The following is a 24,829-nucleotide window of genomic DNA, read 5'->3' as shown; positions in this document are numbered from 1 at the left end:
GCTGCCTCTCCCAAGATGGCACCTGCAATATTTTTTTTTAATTGCATTCCCCCCCCATTCAGTCCTCTAAAGAGAGCAGCCTTAAATTTATTTATTTATTTATTTATCATATTTCTTCACCTGTTATGACGACTCTGGGCGGTTTACAAATGAAGAAAAGAATAAAAGGTTCATTATAAGATACAAATATACAAATGTAAGATGTAAAATCCAAGACAGTCTTAATAAAATTTTCCGGGGCCACATCAAGGAACCAACCGCCCCCATGGCCGACTGGGCTGTGCCCCCTGAAAACGCTTCTGCTTCTGGCCCCCCCAGACCTCGGCCTGGGCCCCCAAACTCTGCCTCCCCCTAAGACCAGACACCCATTTCCACCTCCAGGGGAGGGGGCGGCCCTCCCACTCCCACCAGCCCCAAAGCCCCCTCGGCCTCGGCCTCCGGGGTGGCTCCGCCCCCACCCCCAATTCGAGGAGCCTCCCCCCCCCGCCAGCTCTGCCCTCTGAATCATGCAGGGGCCGCAAGGCCGGCGGGGGGGCAGAGGCGGGGGGGCCCGGCCGGCCTCGGCGTGCCTGGGGAGGGGCCCCTCCACGCCCAGCCCGACCTCCGCCCCCCTCCCGCCCCGGGGAGCGAGCCCAGGAGGGGTCCGCTCGGCTCCCCACCCGCCGATCGGTAGACCGGGCCGTCGTCTGCCGCCGCTGCTGCGGCAGCACGGTGCAGCCCGCTCCGGCCGGCGACCCGAGGGCGACGCGGGCGGGGGCTCCACGCGGGACCCCCGGAAGGGCTCTCGCAGAGGGGCGGGGCGGCTGCCGAGGAGGCCCCCCGGCTTGCCCGAGGGCGCGGCCGCGCCTTCGCAGGGCGGCGGCGGAAGACCGGGGCAGCCGCCGGCCCGGGAGCGGTGCCCGCGGGGCGCGCCTCGCCTCGCCTCGCCTCGCCTCGCCCGGGCGGCCGGGGCTGCGGAGCCTGCAGCCGGCAGTGGCGCCAGCCGCCCGCGGGTCAGCCCTCGCTGGCGGGCGTGGGACCGGGCGAGCCGCCTCCGCGTTGTCGCCGGGCTGCCCGGACGGAACCCGGCGAGGCGGAGAGCGCGGACCTCCCGCCGGCCCCTTCCTCGCTCGCAGGGCCGGCGGGCCCTTCCGGCGTTCCGCTCCGGCCGTTCCCCGCTCGGACCCGCTTCGCCGTCCCTGCAGCGCCGCTTCCCCCCCCAGGGTCGCCCTCCCTGGAGCCAGACCTGGCCGCATTCAGGCTTTTGTTTTCCAGCTTTTTCTCCCACTTCTGTCATTTTTATAAATAAGTCAAGGCGGGAACAGACCTAACACTCCTTCCTCCCGCTATTTTCCCCTCCACAACAACCCTGTGAGGCGGGTTGGGCTGAGAGAGGGAGCCACCCAGTCGCCCCGCTGGCTGTCATGCCTAGGGCAGGACTCGAACTCACCGTCTCCCGGTTTCTAGCCTGGGGCCTTAACCGCTAAACCGGTGTTTCTCAACCTTGGCTGATTTAAGATGGGTGGACTTCAACTCCCAGAATTCCCCAGCCAACAAGGAGTTGGCTGGGGAATTCTGGGAGTTGAAGTCTACCCATCTTAAAGTGGCCACAGTTGAGAAACCTTGCACTAGACCAAACTGGTCTAGCCTTGATTTAGCTACCTCTGTGATCCCAGCCAGTGTGTACATTATCAATGTCCCATCATAATTCTGTTTGCGAACCACCCTGAAAAGAGTGGATTTTATTTAAAGAAAAGAACGTAACTAAAAAATTGAGAAAACGTTTATAAGTGTTTATGATATGTATTTATTCTAGTTTAAGGAGCCCTTCTTTTTTGCCTTACTCCTCAGGAATTGACCCAGCAAACGTTAGGGCCAAGAAGAGATTGGAAGTTTGCCTCTTTTTTTCTAATTAGAATTTTTAAATGCAGTAACAGGGTAAAGAATCAAAGGAAGAATCTGAAAAAGGAGATTGGACATTTTCCCAGGTGGACAGCTACATCACCGTGCCGCCGTCTCGTCTCATATTTATGAATAAGGTCAGCATTTGTAGAATTGTCCTGTAAAGCTATTCTTTTTAACAGTTCTGATAAGTATCTATTTTGCTTGGGTAACTCCATCCATTTGAAGTTTGGCAAATGATTGCTTATCCTTAATGTCCAGCCCTTTGTGGAAAGATGCTTATCAATAATTTCTTCTATTTTTGCTTAGTCTGTGAGGTAGGAAGGCAGCCCATCCTATGCAGAATTAAAATAGTTTCAGGGCACTGGAGGGTATATTACCCCTGAATTCACTTGGATCTACATGGACATACCTAGCACTTTAAAGAAAGATTTTGAACCAGTTGTTATAGCAGGCTGCTCATGGCAAACAGATTTTGTAATGAGGTTTACATGGCTGATCACAGAGATGGCTCAAGCCATTGGGGTCCTCAAAACTTTGGGGCCGGGAGTAGAAATTGGACTCTTGCTGGCCAGCGACTGTTCCCGCAAATCAGTGGCTGGAAGTCCCACAGCCAAAGATGATGGGATTCTTCCGGTTCCTTGGTGACCCTCTCATCCAGTTGATTTCTCTGCCAGCCTCGGATCACAGGCAGGGGTTGCGTGGATTCTTCTGGTTGGGAGGGACATAAAAAATCCTCCTCTGGGCCTGGCAAGGCTTGTAGGGGGAGATGTCCATGGAAGGACCTGGGAGGCAGCCGGTGGAGAAGTTGCGGAACAGAGAAACCTTGATTTGAACCAGGATTTGTCGCTCCTGCCGCCAAAGAGAAACAAGTCAAACTGAGTCCCCGGTGGAAGAGGACAGCCTTGTGGGGCGAGTGGGGAACCCACCTGCCTGTCGGTCACACATTGCAGCTCGTACTGGTGTCCCAGGAGGGGCTGAAGGACGTCCACAAAGGTGCTGAGCTGCGGAGAAAAGACTGCAGGAAGGAATGGGCAGGGAAAGGAGACCAAGCAGTCTGGAGATTCCAGGGGTGGGGACCCAACGCCCCACTTGCAGCTAAGAAACCCACCCACCAGACCTACTCAGGAGCGCAGCTATTTGAAATACCTGCCTAGTGATATTACGTTATTTTTTTTTAATAAATGTTATTAAAAGTTCTAGAAAGAACATAAAAACTAACACAAACTAATAAGGAGCGGAAGGAAGGAAGGAAGGAAGGAAGGAAGGAAGGAAGGAAGGAAGGAAGGAAGGAAGGAAGGAAGGAAGGAAGGAAGGAGAAAGCTTCCGATTTCCTCTGCAACAAATACAAGTACAATCACAAAATCAACCCTTACTCTATGATTACAAAAAAACCCTCACTTTTTTCCATAATTTAGGTTCTTTTTCCTAATCACCAAAACTATAAGTGCATTTTGTTCTGTTTCATGCAAAAAGTTTATAAGGGGTTTCCAGTCAACCATAAATGTAGATACTGTTTTTTTCTTTAATCAAGGAAGTCAATTAGATGGCTAATCTGTGCAAGTTCCATCCCCTTCACCAGCAGCATTATGACTACATCACCATCGTCATCTCTAAGCCTCCTGCCCAAGTCAGTTGAATTTGGCGCTGAGGACTGGATGGCCTCCCAACAGCCAACAGCTGTTTTGTTTGGGGACAAAAGGTGCATAGAAGGGTGGACCGGATCCTGCTTAACTAGCAGAAGGAAGAGGGAACGCATTATTCGTACAGTATAGCATCTGCATCTGGCCTTCCCAGCTCTCAAATTCAAGTGATGCTTTAAAAACAATTGAAATCCCGTGGCATACGGGAAGGATAGGAATAAAAGGCAAAAGGTTTATACGATCAGAAAAGAAACCAGAGTATTTTTTTTTCTTTTCTCTTTTTGCTTGTGTGTTTTTTTCTTTAAAAGCAGTTAATAAATAAAAAAAAATTAAAAAAAACAAGGATAGGAATTGACCCTGAGAGGTTTAGAATCCGATATTCAGAACAGAGAAGAAAGGAGGACGAGAAAGGGATGTTTTCTAGACCAAGGCAGATTTTTTTTTTCCTCCTTCCAAAATTTTTGGAAATTATGCGCAACACACGTAAAAACCAGGCAGAGCTGTTCTGGCTGTCGTTTTGACTTTTTCGCCAAACTCTGCAGACACCCGATTCTTAGGAAACCAAGTGAGAAAAAATGGGTACCTGGTAACTCCATTTACAGGAGGGAATAATAGCAGCCCTTTCGAAGGCCCTGCAATTAAAACAAGGAGGTAAAACGGTGGTAGTTCGCAGAAAGGCAGAATGATTTCAGCTTAATTTGAGATTCAAATTAAAGTTTAAAGCTTTAAAGTTCAAATAATTTCAAATAAAAGTTTAAAGCTCTTAATTTGAGATTCAGTTTAAAGTTTAAAGTTGGACCTTGTGAGTTAAGTCACTTCAGTGCAAGGGGACTGCAAATGCGGCAATGTTCAAACAACGACCCAACTTTTACAGTGTCCTTTGGGACCGACATGCACACAGGGCGACTTATTGATTGGAAACACCCCTGCCATCAATGTGGCCCGGCATTGGGCTAGAGTTATATAAATTTTACATTTTTATTAAACGTTTTTAACTTTTTGACTTTTAATTAATACTCTCCCCCTTTCTATTTCCTGCACTTCTGAGGCTGAACAGAAGTCAGATCTTTGCCCCAAATAGGGGGCATTGGCGCAGCAGGTGGCAGCCTCGAGCCCACTTTGGCTGATCTTGAAAAAGGACCTGGATGGGGCATAATTTGAGTCCTAGTGACTCTACATCCTGGTTTGCATACAATGTTAGCCCATGTTTTGCTTAACCATGATTTCCTGAACAAACCAGGATGGGCTGGAATCTTACAACTCGCTATGCCGAAAGAGCAAACCACATTGTGCCTTCATGTGATGAGTGAATCTGACCCTTTAAGATTACATCATCCACATTTCTATCTAAATCACCCGGTATTATTTCTGTCTTAAGAGATAGGGGAATGGGGACACAGGCGTCACACTAAATCCATGGCAGAGGTAGATATTTAACCCAGCTTTAAACATACCCTCTTTCCAGAGCAACTGTATGGCTTTCCCTTAGAGAAGCCACTTTAAATTCTGCCCCAAATTTTGATCGGTTCCGTGAAAGCCCGTGGCCCATCGTGGCCGCTTCCCGGCAGCTGCAGCCCAGCCCCGTTTTTCTTGACTCACTTGTCAATGTTGTATTTGGTGCGCAGGAAGAGCGCAGCCCCAAAGAACTTATTGGGGCTGTTCAGGGTTTCGGTGCAACCAGCACAAGTCCCATGTTTTTCCCATTCCTTCTCCCTGGAGGAGGAGGAGAGAAATAAACCACGTTGTCGTTAATACAGAGTATTTCTCCTGCAGCTCATGTTTGTTTTGGGGTGCTTAGGAGAGACCCCACCCTTTCTGCCCCAAAGGGGACATTCAAGGCAGCTGAATCCATTCCACCCTCAAATGCACAGATCATTCTTCTTTATGTTTGAAAGCACGCTTCCAATTTTCACTGAAATGCAGGTGTCAGAGGATTAGCAGATGAAAAGAAGGGTTAATTGACTCCATTATAACAGATAAATCCCGCAGACAAGCTAAACCAATCTGAAGGAAGGAGCATCCTTCCTTGCTTTCAGGTAGTCCTTGCTTAACAACCACAATTGAGACCGAGATTTTGGTTGCTAAGTGAAGCAAACCACATGGTGGTTGAGTGAATCACGCAGTTTCCCATTGATTTTGCTTTCCAGAAGATGGCCAGGAAGGTGGAACATGGCAATCACAAGACCCGGGATGCTGTGATGGTCATAAATGTGAACCGATTGCCAAGCGCCCAAATAGTAATCATGTGACCACAGGGATGCTGTGACAGTCATAAGTGTGAGAACCAGTTGTAAGTCATGTTTTTCAACACCGTTGTAAGTCCAAACCATCACTAAATGAACGGTGGTTAAGTGAGGACTACCTGTACATATTAGCAGTGGTACCATCCTGGAAGAAGATCCTCCGGGAGCATGAAGGTGAGGGAAGCTCAAGCAGATGCGTGCAACAGGCGGCTTAACCCTTCTTGCCTGAATAGATCTCATACCTTTAGCTAACTTAGAAGTTCATAACTGATTCATCCAGCACGTTCATTGATTAAGGGAACCATCCCTAACATCATTTTCTCTCTGCCCCCCCCCCCACATCCACCACCACCACTGCACATTCTCCCTTTCTGTCTGCTAGCTGAGGTTACCAAAACTGGAAGTTGGTCAAGTTGGTGAAAGTTGGCCAGTGACTGTTCAGTTCAGACACCAGGTTCTGCAAGAAGGAAAAAATGGTTGACTTGAGACAATCTCATCAGCCACAGAGGCAGATGTACCATATTAGGGGGCAAGAGGGTGACCCCCCCCCTTGCCTTGTAGATCCTATCTTCCCCTTTAGCTTGATCTGTTAGACCCCACTCCAGGCTATGTCTCTACTAGCAGCAAGACAAAGAAGTAGGTTCACCCATTGCTCTAAGCAAACTTTTGGTTAATCCTGTTTTGTTGTATAAACTGCAACATGCAAAGCCCATTATGGCTTAGTTTTATAAGGCCCCAACCCAGGCGTGATACTAGGATAACAGTGAACCTGTGACTCCCTGGGAGAAAATTTTACAGTGCTCACCGTCAGGTCAGAAGGGAAGAGGTGCCAGTACGGACAGCATTCCTTGATGTTACTTGGCCTATGGAGTGAACGAAGGACATTAGACCAACGGGAGGAATCCCTTTTGCAACTTGCATTTCTCTTGAGAAAACTCCATTTCCCAGGGTGCCCTTGGTGGGAGCCATGATGGAGCAAACAGGATTGGAATGGGCTCAAAGTTACAGAAAGGCACAGGTTTTGTTCCAAAGGGGAGTAGCTCACCACAATCCATGGATGGTCCAGTTCTTTGCATTCTTGGACATGACACAGCCAAACTTACTTGGTAGAGACTTCAAACAAAAGAGGAAAAGAGAACAAGGGATAAAATTGCTGATACTCCCTCTGCCGTCCTGACAGTGCTGTCCGATTCACCCATCAGTCCCTAAATCCAGCCCTCAGGGCTTGTCCCCGGGCACGTCTAGATATCTGTAGAATCTATCATATTGACACACAATTCCCTGCAAGATCCTGTGATAATAGTAGGTTCTGTCCCTCAGTTCTATTTTTGCCCTACTCTGTGGCTTCCTAATTACCAGTTTTTTGGGAATGAGGATCTTGAGTGTGGCTTCTGTAGCTTGGCCAAAATCTTGCAGACCAGTGGTCCAACACAGCTAAACAGATCACTCTTCTCTCTAGTGGCTTTCTAGCAGAGAAGGGCAGCTTCCTTAAAAATCCATAATCCAAGATCCCTTGGATAACATGATAAGAGATGATGCTGTTATATGGCTCATATGTGCTAATTTGAATTCCATGAAAAGAACAGGGAAATATAAGTGCAATCAAGCCAAGAAATATTTGTAGCATTATCATATCCATAGTAGTACAGGTAGTCCTCAACTTACGACCACAATCGGGACTGGAACTTCCCTTGCTAAGTGAGGCAGTCATTAAGTGAGTCACACCGAATTTTACAAACTTTTTTGCCATGGTCGTTAAGCAAATCATGGCTATTAAGTGAATTGTGTGGTTGTTAAGCGAATCCGGCTCCCCCCCGTTGACTTTGCTTGTCAGAAGCTGGCTGGGAAGGTCGCAAATGGCGATCGTATGACCCCGGGACATTGCAACCATGGTAAATATATGCCGGTTGCCAAGCGCCTGAATTTTGATCCCGTGACTGCAGGGACGCTGTGACGGTCATAAGTTCGAGGACCGGTTGCAAGTCACTTCTTTCAGCACCGTCGTAACTTCGAACAGTTACTAAATGAATGGTCGTAAGTTGAGTACTACCTGTGCCATGCTCTGGGCAGCAGGCACCTAATCTGTATTCCAAGGCAAAGCAGCTGATACCCTGTTGGGCTGATGGTTCTTCACCCACAGTCCCCTTCAGTTCTCCTTGTCCCGGGTCCCTCCTCTAGCTTCCTTTCCTGCTTGTTTTAATTTACTGTTACCCCTCTTATTCCCAACCAGGACGGCCAAAACAACGCAGCGAGCTGAAGCCCAGTTCTGGATGCACACTTTGTATTGTAAAGGGGATGCAGTGAGCGCATTTGCAAGAGCCCCTGTTCAGAAGCAAAGCTGGCCACTCACCACGCAGAACGAGCCTGGCCACATCTGGACGAAAATCACACACTCCCAAGGACAGAGCCTGCAAGGAAAGTTAACCGCTCGGTCACTCTGCCGATCGCTCGCCATCCCTCGCCCGTGCAAGGCGTCCCACGTACCTGGAGTGCTCTTTCTCTGGCTCTTTCTGCCACAGCTGCTCAGCACAAACCAAGAGCCAGAAGCACCCGGTGCAGAGGAAGCCCTCCGTGACCCAGTTCCGCACCATGTCTGCAAGCGAAGCCGTGGCGGTCAGCTGAGAGAGCAGCCGGTCATCCCTGGGCCAGGAGAGGTCTTGCTCTTGGCTCCGGAGGCAGGGCAAAGAGGGTGGCCTGGCTGAGGAGAGGGTCACAGGCCACTGGAAAAGCCCCCGCTTCGCCTGCAGAAGATTCCAGGTCCAGTTGTTGCCGCCTTCCTGGAGGCTGGGGCAGAGGGTGCCCGAAACGCCACAGACCCTCTTGCCGAGGCCGGGCTAGCAGCTCGCTGCTGCAACTGCCCCCTGCCCAGGCTGGGCCTGTCTCCCACCACACCAGCAAAGAGGCTGGCGGACGTGATTCGACGCCCATCCCCGGAGATCCAGCTGCCAACCAAGGCCGAGGGAAGAAGCATCAAACTGCTTTCACTTCTGCATATGTGGGGAGAAACGAGCATTCAGCTGTGACCCACACGGCCCCACATGGGGCCTCACATCCTCCAGAAAGGGTGAAACCCCTTTGGGCTGGTGCAGGTATGCGCAAACCTCAGGGTTTCACAGAACTGCTTAAGGTGAAGAGTTTTCCCAGCACCAGTGGCTGGCTGTCCAAGCCGGTCCTGCGCTGCAGAGAAGCCCCGTAATGCCTACGTGCATCAGCTTCTCCAGACCCAGTGCCAGGCTGACTGGGGAGGGTGGAAGTTCTGGAGCATATGCCACAAAAGGGCACGCACCATTTCAAAACCACAGTGGCAAAAAGTTGGCGGTTGGCTAGGAGCGCAAAGACCCGGATTTGCTTCCCCACTCATCCGTGAATCTCCCCAGGTGTCACTCTTCACACATTATAATTGTTGTCCCAGGAACTCTGGGTTCTTTAAAACCTGGCATGCATCGCCAGTTAACACGCAAGGCGGAAATCTCATTTATAGCTTTACTCTGCAGAAGAAAGGGCAGCCATGACTTTAGTCCCACAGGTGCACCGAGCTTGCAGATCAGCACAACTTTTGTACATGTTGAGAACGAAAAGGTACATGATTATTGGTAAACAATAATTATTCACGCCCTTGGCTGGGCAAAACACGCCCCAAAGGTGGGCACTTTCACTGTAGCTGGGGAGAAATGTGAGCTAGCTGTTATCTACGTTCCCGCTGCATGCTCAACAGGCCGCTTCCCCCTCCCTCCCTCCCTCCTCCAGTTTGGGGGGGAGGGCTTCCTGCCTTTCTCTACCTGCACCTGGCTGATAACAGACAACACCCTGGAAATGCTCCAGTCTCATCTATCAGCCTTTGAAAGCAAATGGTTAGGGCAGCTGGTTTCTGCTGGCTCCTTCCAATTAACCCTAAAATCACCAATCCATCACAATAATCCATAACTTCATTAACCCTGGTATATTAAATGAACAACGATTGAGTGGCTTCACACAAGGCATGGTTCGGCTAACGGTTGAGTTACATATTTTGTTAAGCCACAAACCAGCCAGCCACATCATGGCTCAGTAGCCCAAGGGCTACGCTGAGCATCTTGGGCAAAACCATCCATTCCCAGAGCTTAGGAAATGACTTCCCGCTCAGAAGGACCTCCCAGGGCCTCCAGATGTCAGATGCAGGACATGACAGGGAGACCGCCTCTAGGTTGACCCTAGAAATATTACTATTCCCTGCTCTTCGGAAGATGTGGGCTTCACAGGTGAGGCTGTTCTTGCTCACAAATGCGCAAATGCACATCAGCAAACACACAACAGTCGACTGCAGGCCAGCAAGACAAAATGCAGCTCTGTTTAAAGATCCGGGGGGGGGGGGCTTTAAATATGGCACCATGGAAGGACCCCACTCCCCCGCCCCTGGGACAGCTCCGTTGCAGCCAGTGTTTTGACCTTCATCGCTTCCCTTACTCTTGGCTGCCGGACAAGCCAAATTCCAGCAGTCTCCTCCCCCCTCAGCTGTTTTTGCACTGCCGAGCTATATCCTTGGAGCGGCCCAGTGGAGGTCAAGCCCGACAACGAACAAAAGAGAAAACGAGAGAGAAGCAGGCGGGAGAAAATGAGATCCCTGCTGGTAAAAACAGAGTTTTCGGGGGAGAAACTGCTAACTGCGTCCCCTCCCCTGCTTTGCTTATGGCTAATTGCTGGCTGCTGAGCAAAGGGGACCCTTGAGCAGTTCTTGGCTGGGCCACTGAGCCCCGCAACGTCCTGGAGGGATAATGCCCACAGTCTCTCTGTGGTGGCTCCAGATATTGGTTGGCCTCCGTCCCCAGGGTGGAAGGCCAGACAGCTGGCAGCATCTGCGGGTCCGAAGACAGAAGTTTCACTTGTACTTTTCGGTCCCCCAGGATGTATGTGTGGGGGTGGGTGGGGGTGTTTTCAATCACAACCCCTGCTGCAAAGCAGAAGTTGAAAGAAGAATGTGGTGCAGCTGATACAGCTGAATCCGTTTATAGCTCCTTCTGACTTATTCGGAGTGTTGTGATTTCTTTGCAAACCTATTTAGTTCACCCTCCCAACCACCCGAAAGGGTAGGTTCTACTCTTCACCCACCCCCGGGCCCCCAACAGAAAAGAAACTGCACAGGCAGCCCATCGTTTCACAAGCTGCTCCCGCGGCCACATTTTTTGAACCGGAGGACGTACTGAAAGGAAGTGATTTTTTGCCATGGCCCCTAACTCATGGGGCTGCCATCCTTTGCTACCCATCCGAGCGGGTTTTCCAAGAGACCCAGGTGGCTTTTCATTTCTCAGGTGCCCCTGAAATGGCCAGGCCAGGGGCAGGGTGAGACCTTGGGATGGTGGGAAAGTAAACGGGAAGGGATCCAGACCCCTGTAAGAATAATATGAGGTAGACTGGGAGGGCTTCCATCAGGGTCTGGATACCGGCTGCTGGTGCTGCCTTGTGGGCTAAACTTAGCCGTCACCAGTCGAGTGACGGATCAGTGCTCCCCACAACTTCTTGCTGCATGTTGTAAAGAGAGACAGACAGACAGACGGATGACTTTCTTGCCCAAATCTTCATTATGGCTTTCCTCCCTTTTGGCTAGGTGGCTCACATACAGTCCCTCCGATGCTTCACCACCACTTCTGCCCGGCAAATGAAAAACAGAGTTCCTGAATATCAGAAGATCTTCCAGGTGAGAAGTTGGTTGCATCCAGACAACCGTTGTTCTGTTACGATGCTCAGGCTGAGTGTCAGGATGCTGAGCAACTGCATGATTGAAACCCCACCCCTCCTTCACTTGCATTGCATCGGTAACACACTTTTAAAAAGTGGGGCTTCGCTTGCACAGGTGTAGGTGCCATCTCTCCATTTTGACCGGCCTTGCAGATGCCCCCGCTATAAACATTTTAAACTAATGCCTGGCTGCAGGCACTGGCCTCCATGGGAGAGGGGGGTCGACATCTGCCCCCTCGCACCATCATGCTCGCGGTGTGACGTACCTGCTTGCATCAGACATCTTTTCTCATGTACATGGCTGTGCAATTTGTACAATGACATGATGACACACGTGTGTTCTGTCTGACATCAGAGTAGCTTGTTACGGATGCCTGCGGAGCCCAGGTTTCGTGTGCATTAAGCTTCTTCTGTCTACAGTTTCTAACACCATGTTTTTAAAGTTTATCTAATAGAAAGATCAAGGAGCAAAAATGAATAGAACCGCACAGTTCATGATTCACGTTGGATAACATGATTGCGCCTTGCTAATACAAATTAGAGAGCCAGTCTGGGGTGGAGGTGAAGGCGCCAGGCTAGAAACCGGGAGACTGGGAGTTCTAGTCCCGCCTTGGGCACAAAGCCAGCTGGGGGACCTTGGGCCAGTCACTCCCTCTCAGCCCTGGGAAGGAGGCAAGGGCAAACCCCTTCTGAAAAACCTTGCCAAGAAAACTGCAGGGACTTGTCCAGGCAGTCGCTGAGAATCGGACACGATTGAACGGATTAAAAAAAACCCACACAAATTAGCATCTCCAAAGTGAATGCAAATTTCTGTCTTTCCACTTCTTGCTTTGCATCCAGTTCTGTTCACAACTCATTTAATCAGATCAATTAAAGCTGTAGCTGCTGCATCTGCCCAACATGCTAAATTCAGGTAGTTTTACTGTGAGAAGGGGGTTGGACATTTTTAGTGGGAAGCTTAGCAGGTTGTGCAGCCTCATCCCATTTGTTTATGGTTCAAAAATATTACATGAACCCAGAAAAAGGATCCCCACCTTGGGGCTGGAGCCGGTCTCTATCAGATCCCCTGCAAGAATATATACAGAGGGAAACAGGGCAGGTGCTGAAAACCAAGTAATATCAGAATGCATTAAAAAGGACCAAGAGGTGAGTTGCTGAATGTTACCCAAAGTGCAGAGCTGGTACAGAGCTACCAGGGTGTGTGTGTTTGTAAATACAAAAATCCTAGCCTTTACAGGTAGTCCTCGTTTAACAACCCTTCGTTTAGTGACAGTTCGGACTTATGATGGTGCTGGAAAACATGACTTACGACCAGTCCTCACACTTACGACTGTCACAGTGTCCCTGCAGTCACGTGATCACAATTTGGGTGCTTGGCAACCGGTTCGCATTTATGACCGTCATAGTGTCCAGTGGTCACGTGATCGCCATTTTCAACCTTCCTGGCTGGCTTCTGGCAAGCAAAATCAATGGCGAACTGCATGATTCACTTAATGACTGCTGCAAAAATGGTCATAAAATCGGGTCAGATTTGCTTAATGACTGCTTCGCTTAGCTAGCAAAATTCCAATCCCAGTCATGGTTGTTGAGCAGGGACTACCTGTACATACCAAAGGAAGCTCCAGGCCAAAAAACTTTGGAGGAAAGAGTGCGGGGCCTGCAAAGCCACAGAATGGAGAATTCCTTCAATGGCAAGAACTAGTCATACGACCCCCCAGCAAAGGGTCAGTCGCGGGGCGGATCTACGGTGTACAGACTGGATTTACCTGATGGCCCCAAGGTTGCACCGTTGCACAGCACACTTGTATGGTACGAGGAAAAGTCGGTGTGGGCCAGCAAAGCGGACTCCAATAAGCCTCGGGACCACTTTGCCTCCTGGCACAAATACCACTTTGTAACTAGCTCAAATCTCTCCTCACCACAGGAGATTTTTTTAATGAATGGGCAGGATGACAGTCGTGTGGCACACACATGCTTTCCACCTTCCAGATGCAACCCCTCGGGTAGCAGCAGTAAAAGGGGTTGCTCCAGGATCAGGGTCCACTTAAGTGGGATTCCTGTGCCTCCTCCTAGGCAGACAACGATTTGCCTGTGCACCTGAAAAGGGGGACCACGGATATGCTGATGTACCGCATCACCATAGGCATCTCCACCTTGGGTAAGTGAACTCTACCATCCCCCGCCACAATTTTGATGCTGGGAGGGAGGGGGCCTGCCAGGGAGGTGGGGGTGGTCAAAAGAGTCAAGACGGTGGCCGTGACTGTCATCCTGACTTTTTTGACACCCTCGGCAGACCCCCCCTGGGAGACGAGCAGCCCAGGTTGCAAGAAGGATCCCTCAGCCTCCCTCCCTGGAGGAAAGAGGACCTCAGGGTGCCTTGCCGATTCACCTTCCCCGGAATTGAGGAGAGCAGGAGGACATCTCTGTTCATCCCCCTTTGGGTTCTGAGGAGGTCAAGAGAGGTGGGGAAGGAAAAGAAGGGGATCCTGCTGACCCTTTCCTCTGGGCAAGAACAGGACTTGGGTTCTCACCTCTCCCAAGATGGTGCAGAACAGATCTGAAACAAAACAGCCCTTTTCATGGCGACCCTCAGGGATGTCTGCAGGGTGTGACTGCAGACCCGCCTGCTGGCGATCCAGAAGAGAAGTTGCACCACTTCCCCTTAAGGCAAGACAAAAGGAAGAATAGAACTGAACGTGATGGTAGCAGATGGCCACCCCCCGCTGAGAACTTTCTCCTTTTTCAGAACATGCCAAGAATAGCTTGGAGATGTGCAAAGTCAGGACAGTGGGCTGTGTTCCTCAGTTAGCTCAGCCGTCGTCCCCAGCATGTTGCCTTTGGCTGCGAATGATCAGGAAACCAGAAATGGTGTCCCCCAGATGAGATTGAGGGAACATCTTGGTAGGCTTCGCTCCAAGGCAGGTTCGGCAGGGGCTCCTCAAATACCTGAAAGGCTGTCAGGCAGGAGAAGACCACAAGATGTTCCTCATAGGTCCAGCAGCTGGCTGCAAAGCAATAGCCTTAAGGGGCAGGAAAACGGACTCTCACTGAATGCTGGGAAGGAACTCTTGACAGTAAGGTTGGCTTAGGAGTAGAGCCAGTTTCCCATCTGGATCTGGGATGTCTTCAGGCTGGGATAGCCAACCATCTGCCGGGGACGCTTCCATTTGTATTTGGGCTGTAAGCAGGGGGCAGCCCCTATTTACTCCCACCCCCATATGCCTCCCCCTTCTAGCAATGGACACTGGCATTCTCAAAGCGTGTCCTGTTTAACGTGGGGTATAACGAAGTGTAGGTTTCTTACAGGGACTAGTGGAAATCGTTTCGCGGTTCCGAATGACTGAGTGCTTGTCCTTACGTTACCAGGAGCCGGATCCAACTTAACGGCACCTAATTAGCTAACATATACACCATCTTGATTCAGCATAGTGCAAAAATAGGTAACTCCAGTTGTTCAGAAAAGATACCGTTCCTTCGCCAGCGCACAGAGGGCTGCCCCCTTCCAACCGTGGGGCGGTTCAGTGTCTCTGAACGTTGCAGAAACCCCTGCTGCAGCCTGCAGTTCCAGGGGGATGAGAATCACCCCCAGAGAAACTGGTTGACTTGTGTCGGTTGTACCTCTGCTGTACGTCCAACCAAATCCAACCGCATTAGGCAACAAGACTTCCTTATACTGTGAACTGGAATTCAGACAGAAGCATACCGTCCAACCCGGGGTGTCCGCAGAGTGTGGTCAAAAAGGTCAAGGTGCATTGCATATACAGCACAGCAGGCAGAGCTTCGGCCAGGCCGTCGCAGCCCCCACCTCGGGCTTTCTTGACACACCCTGCGGACACCGCCGTCTTCAGCAGCGTCCTCCTTCCGCTCGAATGGCTTCATTCAGCAAATGTTAAGTAAGACTTCCTTCTTCAGGATGGTCCAGTTGTATTGCTTTCTGTTCGGCCTCAGCAGACACGAGGGATGGTCAGTTTCTATTCCCCCTGAGTCATTCTCCTCAGGGCGATGAGGGTGAAGAAATGATAATTAAACTCTTCCCCAGTGGGACAAGAGGTGATGCTCAGGGCCAAGGTTAAGAAACTTCTGCTTGCTTGTTTGTTTTATTAGCAAACTTTTTATTAGGTTAGGGTCAGGGTCAGGGTATAACTGCAGCTGTAGTTGCATCGCAAAGAGAGAGAAGGGGCACCAAGCTGGACTGAGGGGAAGCCAGGAGAAAATGATAAAGAAAAGACACAGAAAACGTGGAAGTTGTGGCCAGAACGCTGCCATCTGTAAAAGGGGGAAGGGGAAAAAAAGCAACGGGGTGTCCACAGAAGAGGGTCACTGTGAAGAGGACCCTCATGAACGCAACACGGCTTCAGCTCACAGCAGACTTTTATGTAGAACATACATGCATACGCACACACACACTACAGCAGAAATCCAGCTCCCCCCAGTTCAGGGTTTGGGCTCGGAGGAAAGGACAGGGCGGCCCCGTGGAGGCTTTCTCCCCAGCGTCTCTGGGCCTGACCAGATGAGTTAAGCGGCCAAATTAATTCGCTTAGCAAATGTTGGAAATGTTCTTTCCCAGCCACCAGCTACGCGATATACTCCTTGTACCTACTTGGAAGACCCAAAAAGCACAACTGAGAAGGACGCCGGGGGGGGAGGCTGCCAGCCCAGACCCTGCTCGGACCCCCCCTTGACGCTGCTCCTGTTGACCAGCTCCAAAAGCAGAAAAGAGCGAATCCTGTTTTGGGGAGAAGAACGACCAGACCTGCGGGGGTTGAAGGAAGCATTTTTCAAAACGCCAGGAGCGTACACGGTCCGTATAGAAACACAAATAAACAAACAGAATAAAATGGTTTGCCTGGACTTCAAAGCCCACTGTGTTTACCAACACTCACATTAAAAGTCAGAACAGGTTTAAATAAAGGAAAAAAAAAACAGGCATGTTGAAATCCACAGCAACATGTAAGCCAAGCCACATTTTCAGGCGTGCGTGGGCTGGACGCTGGGGGTGGCCCTCCTCCGTTTTCTGGCCTGGGCCCATCTCCTCAGTCTGGTCAGCGTTGTCAGGCCAAAGTCACTGCATGGCCGTGCCAGCCTTCCCCAGTCTGGTGCCCTGTCAGTAGCTCAGCCTGGCTCAGTGTTTCTCAACCTGGGCAACTTTAAGACGTGTGGACTTCAACTCCCAGAATTCCCCAGCCAGCCAGAATTCCCCAGTTGAAGTCCACTCGTCTTAAAGTTGCCCAGGTTGGGAAACGCTGCTCTACTCTTTCCCTCAATCTGCTGCCGGCAAGAGAGTTTTGAACTACAGTTCCCATCACGTTGGCTGGGGGTGATGAGAAGTGCAACCCAACACATTTACAAGGTTAGGGTGCTGGCTGGGGAATTCTGGGAGTTCAAGTGCACACATCTTAAAGCGGCCCAGGCTGGGAAGCGCTGCTTCTGGCTCCCGTTGCCTGGGATAGACCTGGAGGACCTCCTCCTGGGGAAGGCTGGATGAAGCACAATAAGCAAATCGACATGCTGGGGCGTTCGTTTTTCTTAAGGACGCCCCTCTGGCCGCATCATCGGGTCGATACTGCAGGGGAGGCCCATCCCTGCCTCTTACTGTGATCACCCCATCTCTGTATGGATGGCCCTGAGCTCTTTAACTCACCAACCTCTGTAATCTCCAGCTTCCAATTCAAGGAAACATCCGTGGCTGCGCTAAGCCAAATTGTGTGGACCTTTATTTTCCCATCTGGCTGAAAAAGAGCAACTCCTGTTTTTTTCCCCAGGAGGAACCACAGAAGCCACCAAATCGGTTCATCCAGAGACAATCCCTTCCTTCGTCGGCCGGACGTGCTCTCCAGCGAGGGGGCTTCCTGGCTTGCCACCTGAGCCAGGAAAGAGGCGTTGGGCTCTGTGGGGTTTTTGCAGATGCACAGAAAGAGCCCAGTGGGTTCTCGTGCCGAGGGAGACACAACCCCCCTGGCCCCAAAGCTTGGGTTGGGCCCCTGGCTTGTCTAAAGGCTTGCCGTTCGCTTGGGCTTCACTTCAGCGACCTCTAAGCATGCATGTTGGTTCAGAAAATGGATGAGATTCACACAGGAAACTTGATTTAAACTGCTTGGGTGGGAATGAATCCACTCCGGAGCGTAGGGCGGAAGAAGTCGGTAACTGTTGTTGCATTTTGTGAAGGCATGGGGCAGGGGCAGCAAGGGGCAGAAGCGGCCTCAGGCTTTCTTCAGCATCTTGGTGGTCTGGTTGTTGGCTTCGTTGATGCTGATCACATTGGCAACGGCCTGGGGAGGAGAAGGAAACGATGGATAATGGGGTCCAGGGAATTCATTATTGTCCCCATCGATTGCCCAGGCCACTGCTGAAACAGATTCTGCTCCTACCTGGGGTATCTACAGGGCAGGGACATCTGCATAACTTGATTCCCAGAAAACTTTTTAAAAATCCAAGCAGAGGGCAGCAATTTTTTTCTAAGTGCTTTAATCATTCCTTGCCAACAAAGAGCAATCCAGCATTATCCGGCTGCAGGCAGCCTCTCTTGAACAGTAATTGCAGCTACCAGCAGAAAACAAGCCAGCTGGGCTGACTGGCCTATTTTTTGCTGGCAAGCAAGGAACAGAATGCCCTTGCAGTGCTGTCACCATGCAAGGCCAGCCCTGCAATGCTGACCTGACACAGGCACACCAAGGAGAAGCTTGTGCAGTGATGTCAGTGCAGAGCAATGACGTGCTTTGCTGTAGACACCCCTGTAGAAGAACATCCCAAAAGTGGCAATGCAAACCTCTTCCAAGTTGTTGCCAGCTTAATCATCAGCTCAGCTGGAGGGAGGCTTTACCTTTTAAATAAGAAAGCAATAGTGCCCTCTGCTGTTGAGTCAAGAAATAGCTACAGCAGCATACTTGCCATCACAATCCTTCACAAGCGACCTCTGGCCCTCTTCGCTCCAGTCAACATTGAAACACTGAGAATAGGAAGAATACCAGTGCCCACCTCCATCAAATTAATAGAACAGGGCAAAACAGGTAATCCCAATCAGTGTGCTAGTGCCGGTGCAGCACCCCTCAGCCCCACTTCACACAAAGAGATTTTTTTTTTAAAAAATCACTATCACTTCTCCCTCACCTCCACTCCTATCTTTAATAAGTGTCTGCATTTGTCTTGTTGTTTGCCCCCCCCCCCAAAAAAAGCTGAGCAGTTGCCATGAGAAAAAATTTCCTGGCTGCAAAGATGCCATTCCTCTGTTGACTTTAAAAGCCCCTTGCAAGCTGTAATGGTGAAGTGATGGCATGCAGTATCTTGCAACTCGGTATATCAACTGTGGCTTGCAGTTCAAGTAGGGTGGGGGGAGAGAGAGGCATTGCTGAACTGCCAACACAAAGGCTTAAAGAAAAGAGCCCTGTGAAGCTTGGGTGCCCAGTGGACAAGAAAACCTTGCAGGCTCTGCAGATCGTTGACAGGTGAACGTGTGGAAAACAGGCAAGGTAGGACTTGGGGAGGGGAAAACCATTAATCTGCATTGTTTACTCAAGTTATGAATTTGGATGCAGAAACTCAGCTACCTTTATGTTACAATTTTAATTGCATCTTACTCATGGCTGAGTGCATCACTCACCTTCTCTTTGATATTGTCCACCTGCTTGCTCTGGACATCAATTTCGTTGCTCATATCCACCGCCATACTGCGCAGGTTACTCAGCATACTGTCCACCTGGGTCAAATTCTGCTCCATCTCATCCTCCACGTCGTCTTTCATTATCCTGAGCAAGAGGACATGTGCAAACACCGGAAGAAAGAGCACCACCGATCCTGAGGTCGGGCTTCCACAAGACCACATTCTTGGACTCTTAAAGTTGTGATTCGCAGGCTACAAACTCACTCAGGCTAGCATGGCGTGACAAATGAATTCAAGCGGTAAGAGTCCAAGGCCTCTGCTGTGTCTCTGCATGAATCACAGTTCTGGCCTGGGTCTCTAGCTGCCAGCCTCCATACAGCAGTGTCCACAAAAGCCCCAAGGATGCAAAATTGTAACACACCTGCAGTGGGGCCACCGTGCACAACCCTGCCTGGCATACTTGTCTCCCAGTTCGATGCAATAAGTGGAATTTGCACATTTCATCCTTTGGCCCCCTGGGCACACCCATGCCTCCCCAGAGGGCGGGCACAAATGTTCCCCTGTTTGTATATCACTTACAGATGGTCCAGTCACTCCTGAGATGGTGTGTGTGTGTGTGTGTGTGTGTGCAGTGCAGACCACTTTGTCCTCAGAGGAGTATACTCAATGTGTCTCTGCAAGATCAGCTATTTTTTGTCTACCTTCTTGCACATGTCTAAATAAAAGGGGAAGTGTCCCCTTCAATGGCTGGCTCATTCTCAAAAAGGGATTTTTGTCATGTTTTTTTAGTTTAACAGTACAGAACTGATGACAAATCTTTGGAAACGTATTTCAGTGTAGCAGTCTAATGAAAGACATGCTCACAAGGGGTTGATAAGAACTTAGGGACTTGCAAACAGTACATAACATTATCCTGGGTTGGAACAGCACAATTTGCAGCAAACTCAAGACATGGCTTGGAAATTCAGTTTGCAGGAAGGCTGAATTTTCCTTTGAGTTTTAAGAGTGAAGTCCACTGACAACGTTTAACTGAAGGAAAAGCACAAACACTTGCGTGAGCCCTCTCTCTCGCACACACACACTCGCCGATGGTCTAACCCGGGCTCAGCAACTCATATCCAAATAATCCCTTCCACCATCTGATGCCTTCCAGATGCACTGGACTGGCTGGGGAATTCTGGGAGCTGAAGTCCCACATCTTAAAGTGGCCAAGATTGAGAAACCTGGCCTTGGAGGGTTGGCTTGGGGGTTCCTAAGGAAAGGAGCTTGCATTCGACCCTCTTAGACGCCCTCCTGCTCTTTTCAGCTCGCTTCTCCAATCTTCCAAAAGGGTTAGGGTTCTTCTTTCAACCCTTCACACCAGGGTCACGCGTGTGTGTGTGTGTGTGCCTGCAGATTTGATTAGCTCCTCTCCCGCTTCTCCTCCTCCACCCAGGAAGGAGAACCTCCGTGCCTACCTCTGGATGAAGGGGCCACTCATCATCATCTGGGTCCCGGCTGTCATCATGATAGGCTGCTGTGACACCACATCCTGGGCGTTGCCGGATGCGGCCTTACTGGCCTCGATGGCCTTGATGTTCTTTAACCTACGGCGGAAAATAAAAACACGCCTCTGTCTCACCCACGCTGGCACCGTCACTGAGGCTCCATGCTAGAAGCCAGGGGAGTCCATGGGGGTCAAACAATTCAAGATGGCAGCCACGGCCATGCAGTCCAAGCCTTGTCCCCCTCCCTGCCCTGCAGAGACTCCTGTAGGAGGAAATCTCCACGTGTCTTTGGAGTATGAGAGGGCAGAATAAGTCCATGAAGGAAAGGCCAGCAACTAACCACAGGGAGAATGAGAAAAGCCTCCTTATACAAGGGCAGTTTATCTGCAAACACCAGACACTCCTTGGAGAGAGCTGAGTGGCTGTTTGAGAAATACATGCCCAAAGCATCTTGGTCCAGCCCAGGAAAGTCTCCCATTGATCTGTTTTGTACATAGCGCTGTAAAATGGTGTGTTTGACTAGAGTCCCATGCAGACAAGATTGCCATGGTTCACGGAACACATCGTGGTTAGGCCATGAATCCTGGCTTAAGAGTTGCATGCAACAACCCTGGTGTTGTCCAAGGACTTACCTGGCGCAAGGGCAGACGAAAAGGCCGCAGCACTTGGCCATGTCGCTGAGGTTCTTCTCTGCCTCCTTCATGTCCTGGATAATCTGGTCCAAGCCATCTTCGATGCGGTCCAGCTGCTCTGAGCAGGAGGAGGGGGGGAGACAAGACCGTGAAAACGGGGCTCTCATGAGGGCATCCAGAAGGGAGGGGGGGTGGTTCAAAAGAGTCAAGATGGTGGCTGCAATCAGGCAGTTGAAACCCTGCTTCGAGCATTGACCGTGGCCACCATCCTGTCTCCTTGGATACCCACCACCACCACCACCACCCCCGTGGATGCTCCTGATCCCACATTAGTTAACATCCCACTTGGATTCACACATTTGGCCAGCAGAGAGGCAAGTTCCCCATTTGTGAATGCTCCCATCAACTGCTGAGTATTGCCTGTTTTTAGTTCCGCCTGATGTGCATCATCTCTGTTGGCAAGCTGTATTTTTAAAATACGGAGCAATATTCAAACATGGTGTCTCCCTCCCACATTCTCAAGTCCTCTCTAAGGTAATCCTCCTAGCCTATTGAATTGTCAATTTATTGTATTAGCTGGTTATGATGTGCCTGAATTTATTTTGCTTTTTTTCTGTATTGGCTCTGCACCACCCAGAGCCATACAATTGGGGTGGTGTATAAGAGTTTTGAAAGAAACATACATAAGCATGGAGCACATTCAAATTTTACACTGTCATAATGTGGTTTGTTTGATTTAGCATGTGGTATAATTGTGGTTTATAAAACACAGCTTAGGGTTCAGCAATATGGGGTGAATGCAACCAATCGGATTCATTCCATAAACCATGGTTACAGAAATTACAGTTTAGCATGTTGGGATAGCCCAGCAATTTTCACACTGCAAGAAATCCATCTTCAAGCCTCAGAATTTACCCCCTTGATCATCCAGCATAACCAAAGTTCGAATCCCAGCATCTTTGCTCTGTTGGAAGATAAAAAATAAACAAGGATGAACAATGGCTGGGCTAAGAAGCTAGAGGCTCATTTTTCCCCAAGTGATCCCTGTTAGCTAGTCATAAAAAAACAATTCATTCTTCCCTCTGTTTGTCTCTTACCTCATCTACCAGCTGCAACATCCGTCTGGTGCTTTCCAAAGACTGCAGAAAGGATAAAAAAGAATGCAATATTATGAGAGAAAAACAGTCACTGTCAACAATCCTCCTTCTATAAGGTCTGTTTCAGAAGAGCAGGCTAAAACAAATCTGTTTTCCAACTAGGAATCCTGGAATACTCATTGCAGAACTTCCAAAATTTCTGGTTGGAAAACAGGATTATTTTTTTTTAAAGAGTCAGCTTCTGCTACCAGCTCCGCATATTTTTCTCATTCAGTGGAAGCGAACCAGAAAAATTCATGCTTAATCAGCTCTAAAGCAGTCCAGGTGCCTCCAGGACCCCCAAGCTGGGTGCAAAGGGAAAAATCCTGCCATTTTTTGTGCTCAGCATCTATTGTCCAGAAGTTGAGAGCTTCTAGGGGTGGAGATTTAATTGAATCATCATGGGTATCATCAGAATTCTCCTTCACGACTTGGTATATGCATGCTAGTAGTCAACCCAAGAGCTTGTGGCAGCGAGTTCCGAAAGCTGGTTATACATTTTGGGAAGAAGAAGTATTTCATGTCCTCTGCTGTGCAAAATATATTATGGCGCGCTAGTCCAGTTTTTGTCTTACTTCTCCTTCCTATCAGATGTTAGGAAATTTCCAACACTGGTTCAGATATCTCTGCTTAGAACAAATGTTGACTGGGTTGCAGTTTCAAGACTCCTTAAAATTTGATGCGAAGTGAAAATGACTTGCCTGGCCCATATTTTCCATGGAGGAAAAAGACACTCCTTCGCTCATCTTCCCCCTTCAAGAAGTATAACGTCATAACTTGACGGCAGCGACAGATATACCCGGGCTGCACGCTGACCCTCCATTTATGTTAAGGAAGAAAATGGCTGTGTCCGCTCTGCATCAACACAAACCTATCCCTAAATCTGAGGAGGGGCATTTGCAGCTTGAACAGCTTTTCGTTCTAAGTCATCCTGCAGTTTGTGACAGCACCCTGCAGTCCAGGGCTTGTGAAGGGGGGAACCTCTTTGTTCCACACCCAACACAAAGCTGGTCCTTGCGCAGAAGGGATGAGGAGGCAGCAGGGGGCTTTGCCATCTCCTTCCTGCTCTTCTCAAAGAAGCAGAATAGAGGGGCATCCACTGAAACCTCAGATATTGTCGTACCGCCAAAAATAAGGGAACGAAACCATCAGCCAAGCCCCCTCCTCTCCAAAGTTTCTTAGATCTCCATGAATCCACACGGTCTCTCTGTTGGTCTGTTCATCCATCTGAGAAGCTATCACAGTTTCTTCCTTATTCAAGGGAGTCCCAGGCAGGATCAAAAATGTCAACAGGTGAGATCAAATTCCTGCCCCTTTTTTACATGCATCATAATGTAGTTTTTAAAATGATGGTGGGTGTTTGACCACACGGCTGTAGCCAGAAACTAAGCTTGTAGACAAGAGCCACAGGCTTTTGCCAGCCTAGAAGCAAAAAATAGAAATAAAACAGGCGGCAAAGAAGGCATCGAGTAAAAGTATGATTCGTGCTTCCAGGAAAACGGAAGAGAAATTAAAGCAGTTTAAATTTCTGCTTAGCGCTTAATAAAGTACTCAGGAATCCATCACAGCCCTTCCCTGTGGCTTTCGGTCCCGAAGGTGAAGAGAAAGTCTCCTGAAACTTTAATCAGAAGCTTTTTGCCGGAGGCCTCTGCCGTTAATTGTTATTTGTTCTGCGCGGCAGCAACTTGACTAGTAAACTGTTGATTAAGCCACTGTTTAATTGCCCTGTAATTGGAGGGCTTTAATTACAAATTTCTTTTTTTCTCTCCTTTTATTAAAAAAAAAAGAAGCACCATTCCGCTAATAGGAAAATAAGAACAGATAGTACAAGGAACTCAGTAAACAGGGGACAACTAAGAAGCGATTAACCAGTTATCCCCTGGTCACGCTCCAGCTTCGTGAAAGCGGAAGCGGTCAGAGGCACAGGAAGTGGCTCCTTTCAAAGGAGGAAAATATTAATTAAACGTGCAGGAGTCCTGACAAATCTTAATCCTGTACTGGACAGCGTGAGGCTGAAATGTTATTTAATACGAGGGTCTGGGGAGGAGCAAAAGCCACAGATCAGGTCTGATAAAGGGGCTTGGAGATTTTGCGTGTCCTGTACCTCATTGTTGATGTGGTGGATACGTTGCTCAAGATCTTCTGACTCGGGTCCTGCCACGCTGTGGGCTGCCATCCTGGGATGCCACGGAAGAGCGCAGAGGGAAAGGGACACCCTTGGACCGGAAGTGCCAGCGCCTCCTGCAGAAAACCAGGAGAGATGACTGCATCCAAGGGGAGAAATATCCTTGGGGTAGGTCGGAAGCCCGCTGCTGGAATGCTCTACCTCGGTGTTTCTCACCCTTGGCCACTTTAAGAGGTGTGGACTCCAACTCCCAGAATCCCCCAGCCAGCATGGGAGTTACATCAGTGTTCCCTCTAATAGCAAACTCAACTGATGAGGGCTGAGAGCTGGCGGTGGCTACATCTTGGTGGGCCTCCAAAAGGGTTGGACCAAT

General features: G+C 49.7%; 3 protein-coding genes across 3 annotated transcripts; 1 reads left to right on the top strand and 2 right to left on the bottom strand.

The window, feature by feature from the left end:
* Positions 1-2,373: 2,373 nt before the first annotated feature.
* LOC134503637 (ribonuclease T2-like) lies at positions 2,374-8,426 on the bottom strand. Its single transcript, XM_063312512.1, has 9 exons — positions 8,252-8,426; positions 8,118-8,175; positions 6,813-6,880; positions 6,573-6,630; positions 6,160-6,224; positions 5,124-5,237; positions 4,108-4,156; positions 2,811-2,885; positions 2,374-2,733 (listed from the first exon to the last, which is right to left on the bottom strand). Exons 1-9 carry the CDS (start codon positions 8,356-8,358, stop codon positions 2,566-2,568), a joined length of 762 nt encoding a protein of 253 aa, XP_063168582.1. The 5' UTR covers positions 8,359-8,426; the 3' UTR covers positions 2,374-2,565.
* Positions 8,427-10,174: 1,748 nt separating this feature from the next.
* On the top strand, positions 10,175-16,319 carry LOC134503400 (cytochrome c oxidase subunit 7A2, mitochondrial-like). The gene is made up of 4 exons (XM_063312198.1): positions 10,175-10,373; positions 11,349-11,438; positions 13,553-13,637; positions 16,047-16,319. Exons 1-4 carry the CDS (start codon positions 10,359-10,361, stop codon positions 16,103-16,105), a joined length of 249 nt encoding a protein of 82 aa, XP_063168268.1. The 5' UTR covers positions 10,175-10,358; the 3' UTR covers positions 16,106-16,319.
* A 1,083-nt stretch (positions 16,320-17,402) lies between these two features.
* On the bottom strand, positions 17,403-24,594 carry LOC134503131 (synaptosomal-associated protein 25-like). The gene is made up of 7 exons (XM_063311778.1): positions 24,436-24,594; positions 22,293-22,334; positions 22,111-22,159; positions 21,196-21,313; positions 20,534-20,662; positions 19,077-19,221; positions 17,403-17,748 (listed from the first exon to the last, which is right to left on the bottom strand). The coding sequence occupies exons 1-7, from the start codon at positions 24,505-24,507 to the stop codon at positions 17,680-17,682; spliced, it is 624 nt and encodes a 207-aa protein (XP_063167848.1). The 5' UTR covers positions 24,508-24,594; the 3' UTR covers positions 17,403-17,679.
* Between the last annotated feature and the right edge of the window lie 235 nt (positions 24,595-24,829).

This window comes from Candoia aspera, chromosome 10 (assembly GCF_035149785.1).
Source record: "Candoia aspera isolate rCanAsp1 chromosome 10, rCanAsp1.hap2, whole genome shotgun sequence".
Taxonomy (NCBI): Eukaryota; Metazoa; Chordata; class Lepidosauria; order Squamata; family Boidae; genus Candoia; species Candoia aspera.
This window is presented reverse-complemented; position numbering and strand designations above follow the sequence as displayed.

Bases quoted from the DNA above. Each gene is read 5' to 3' on its own strand.
- LOC134503637 (XM_063312512.1), bottom strand. From the start codon at position 8,358: ATGGTGCGGAACTGGGTCACGGAGGGCTTCCTCTGCACCGGGTGCTTC. The intron at 6,631-6,812 runs GTGAGCTACTCC...TTCACTCCATAG, and splicing joins TGGACCATCCATGGATTGTG to GCCAAGTAACATCAAGGAAT. The intron at 6,225-6,572 runs GTGAGCACTGTA...TCCTTCTTGCAG, and splicing joins TCTTCCCTTCTGACCTGACG to AACCTGGTGTCTGAACTGAA.
- LOC134503400 (XM_063312198.1), top strand. The intron at 11,439-13,552 runs GTGAGAAGTTGG...GCCTCCTCCTAG, and splicing joins AATATCAGAAGATCTTCCAG to GCAGACAACGATTTGCCTGT. The intron at 13,638-16,046 runs GTAAGTGAACTC...GTTCTTTCCCAG, and splicing joins CATAGGCATCTCCACCTTGG to CCACCAGCTACGCGATATAC.
- LOC134503131 (XM_063311778.1), bottom strand. From the start codon at position 24,507: ATGGCAGCCCACAGCGTGGCAGGACCCGAGTCAGAAGATCTTGAGCAA. The intron at 22,335-24,435 runs GTACAGGACACG...TCCTTTCTGCAG, and splicing joins TCCACCACATCAACAATGAG to TCTTTGGAAAGCACCAGACG. The intron at 17,749-19,076 runs GTGAGTGATGCA...TCTCCTCCCCAG, and splicing joins TGGACAATATCAAAGAGAAG to GCCGTTGCCAATGTGATCAG.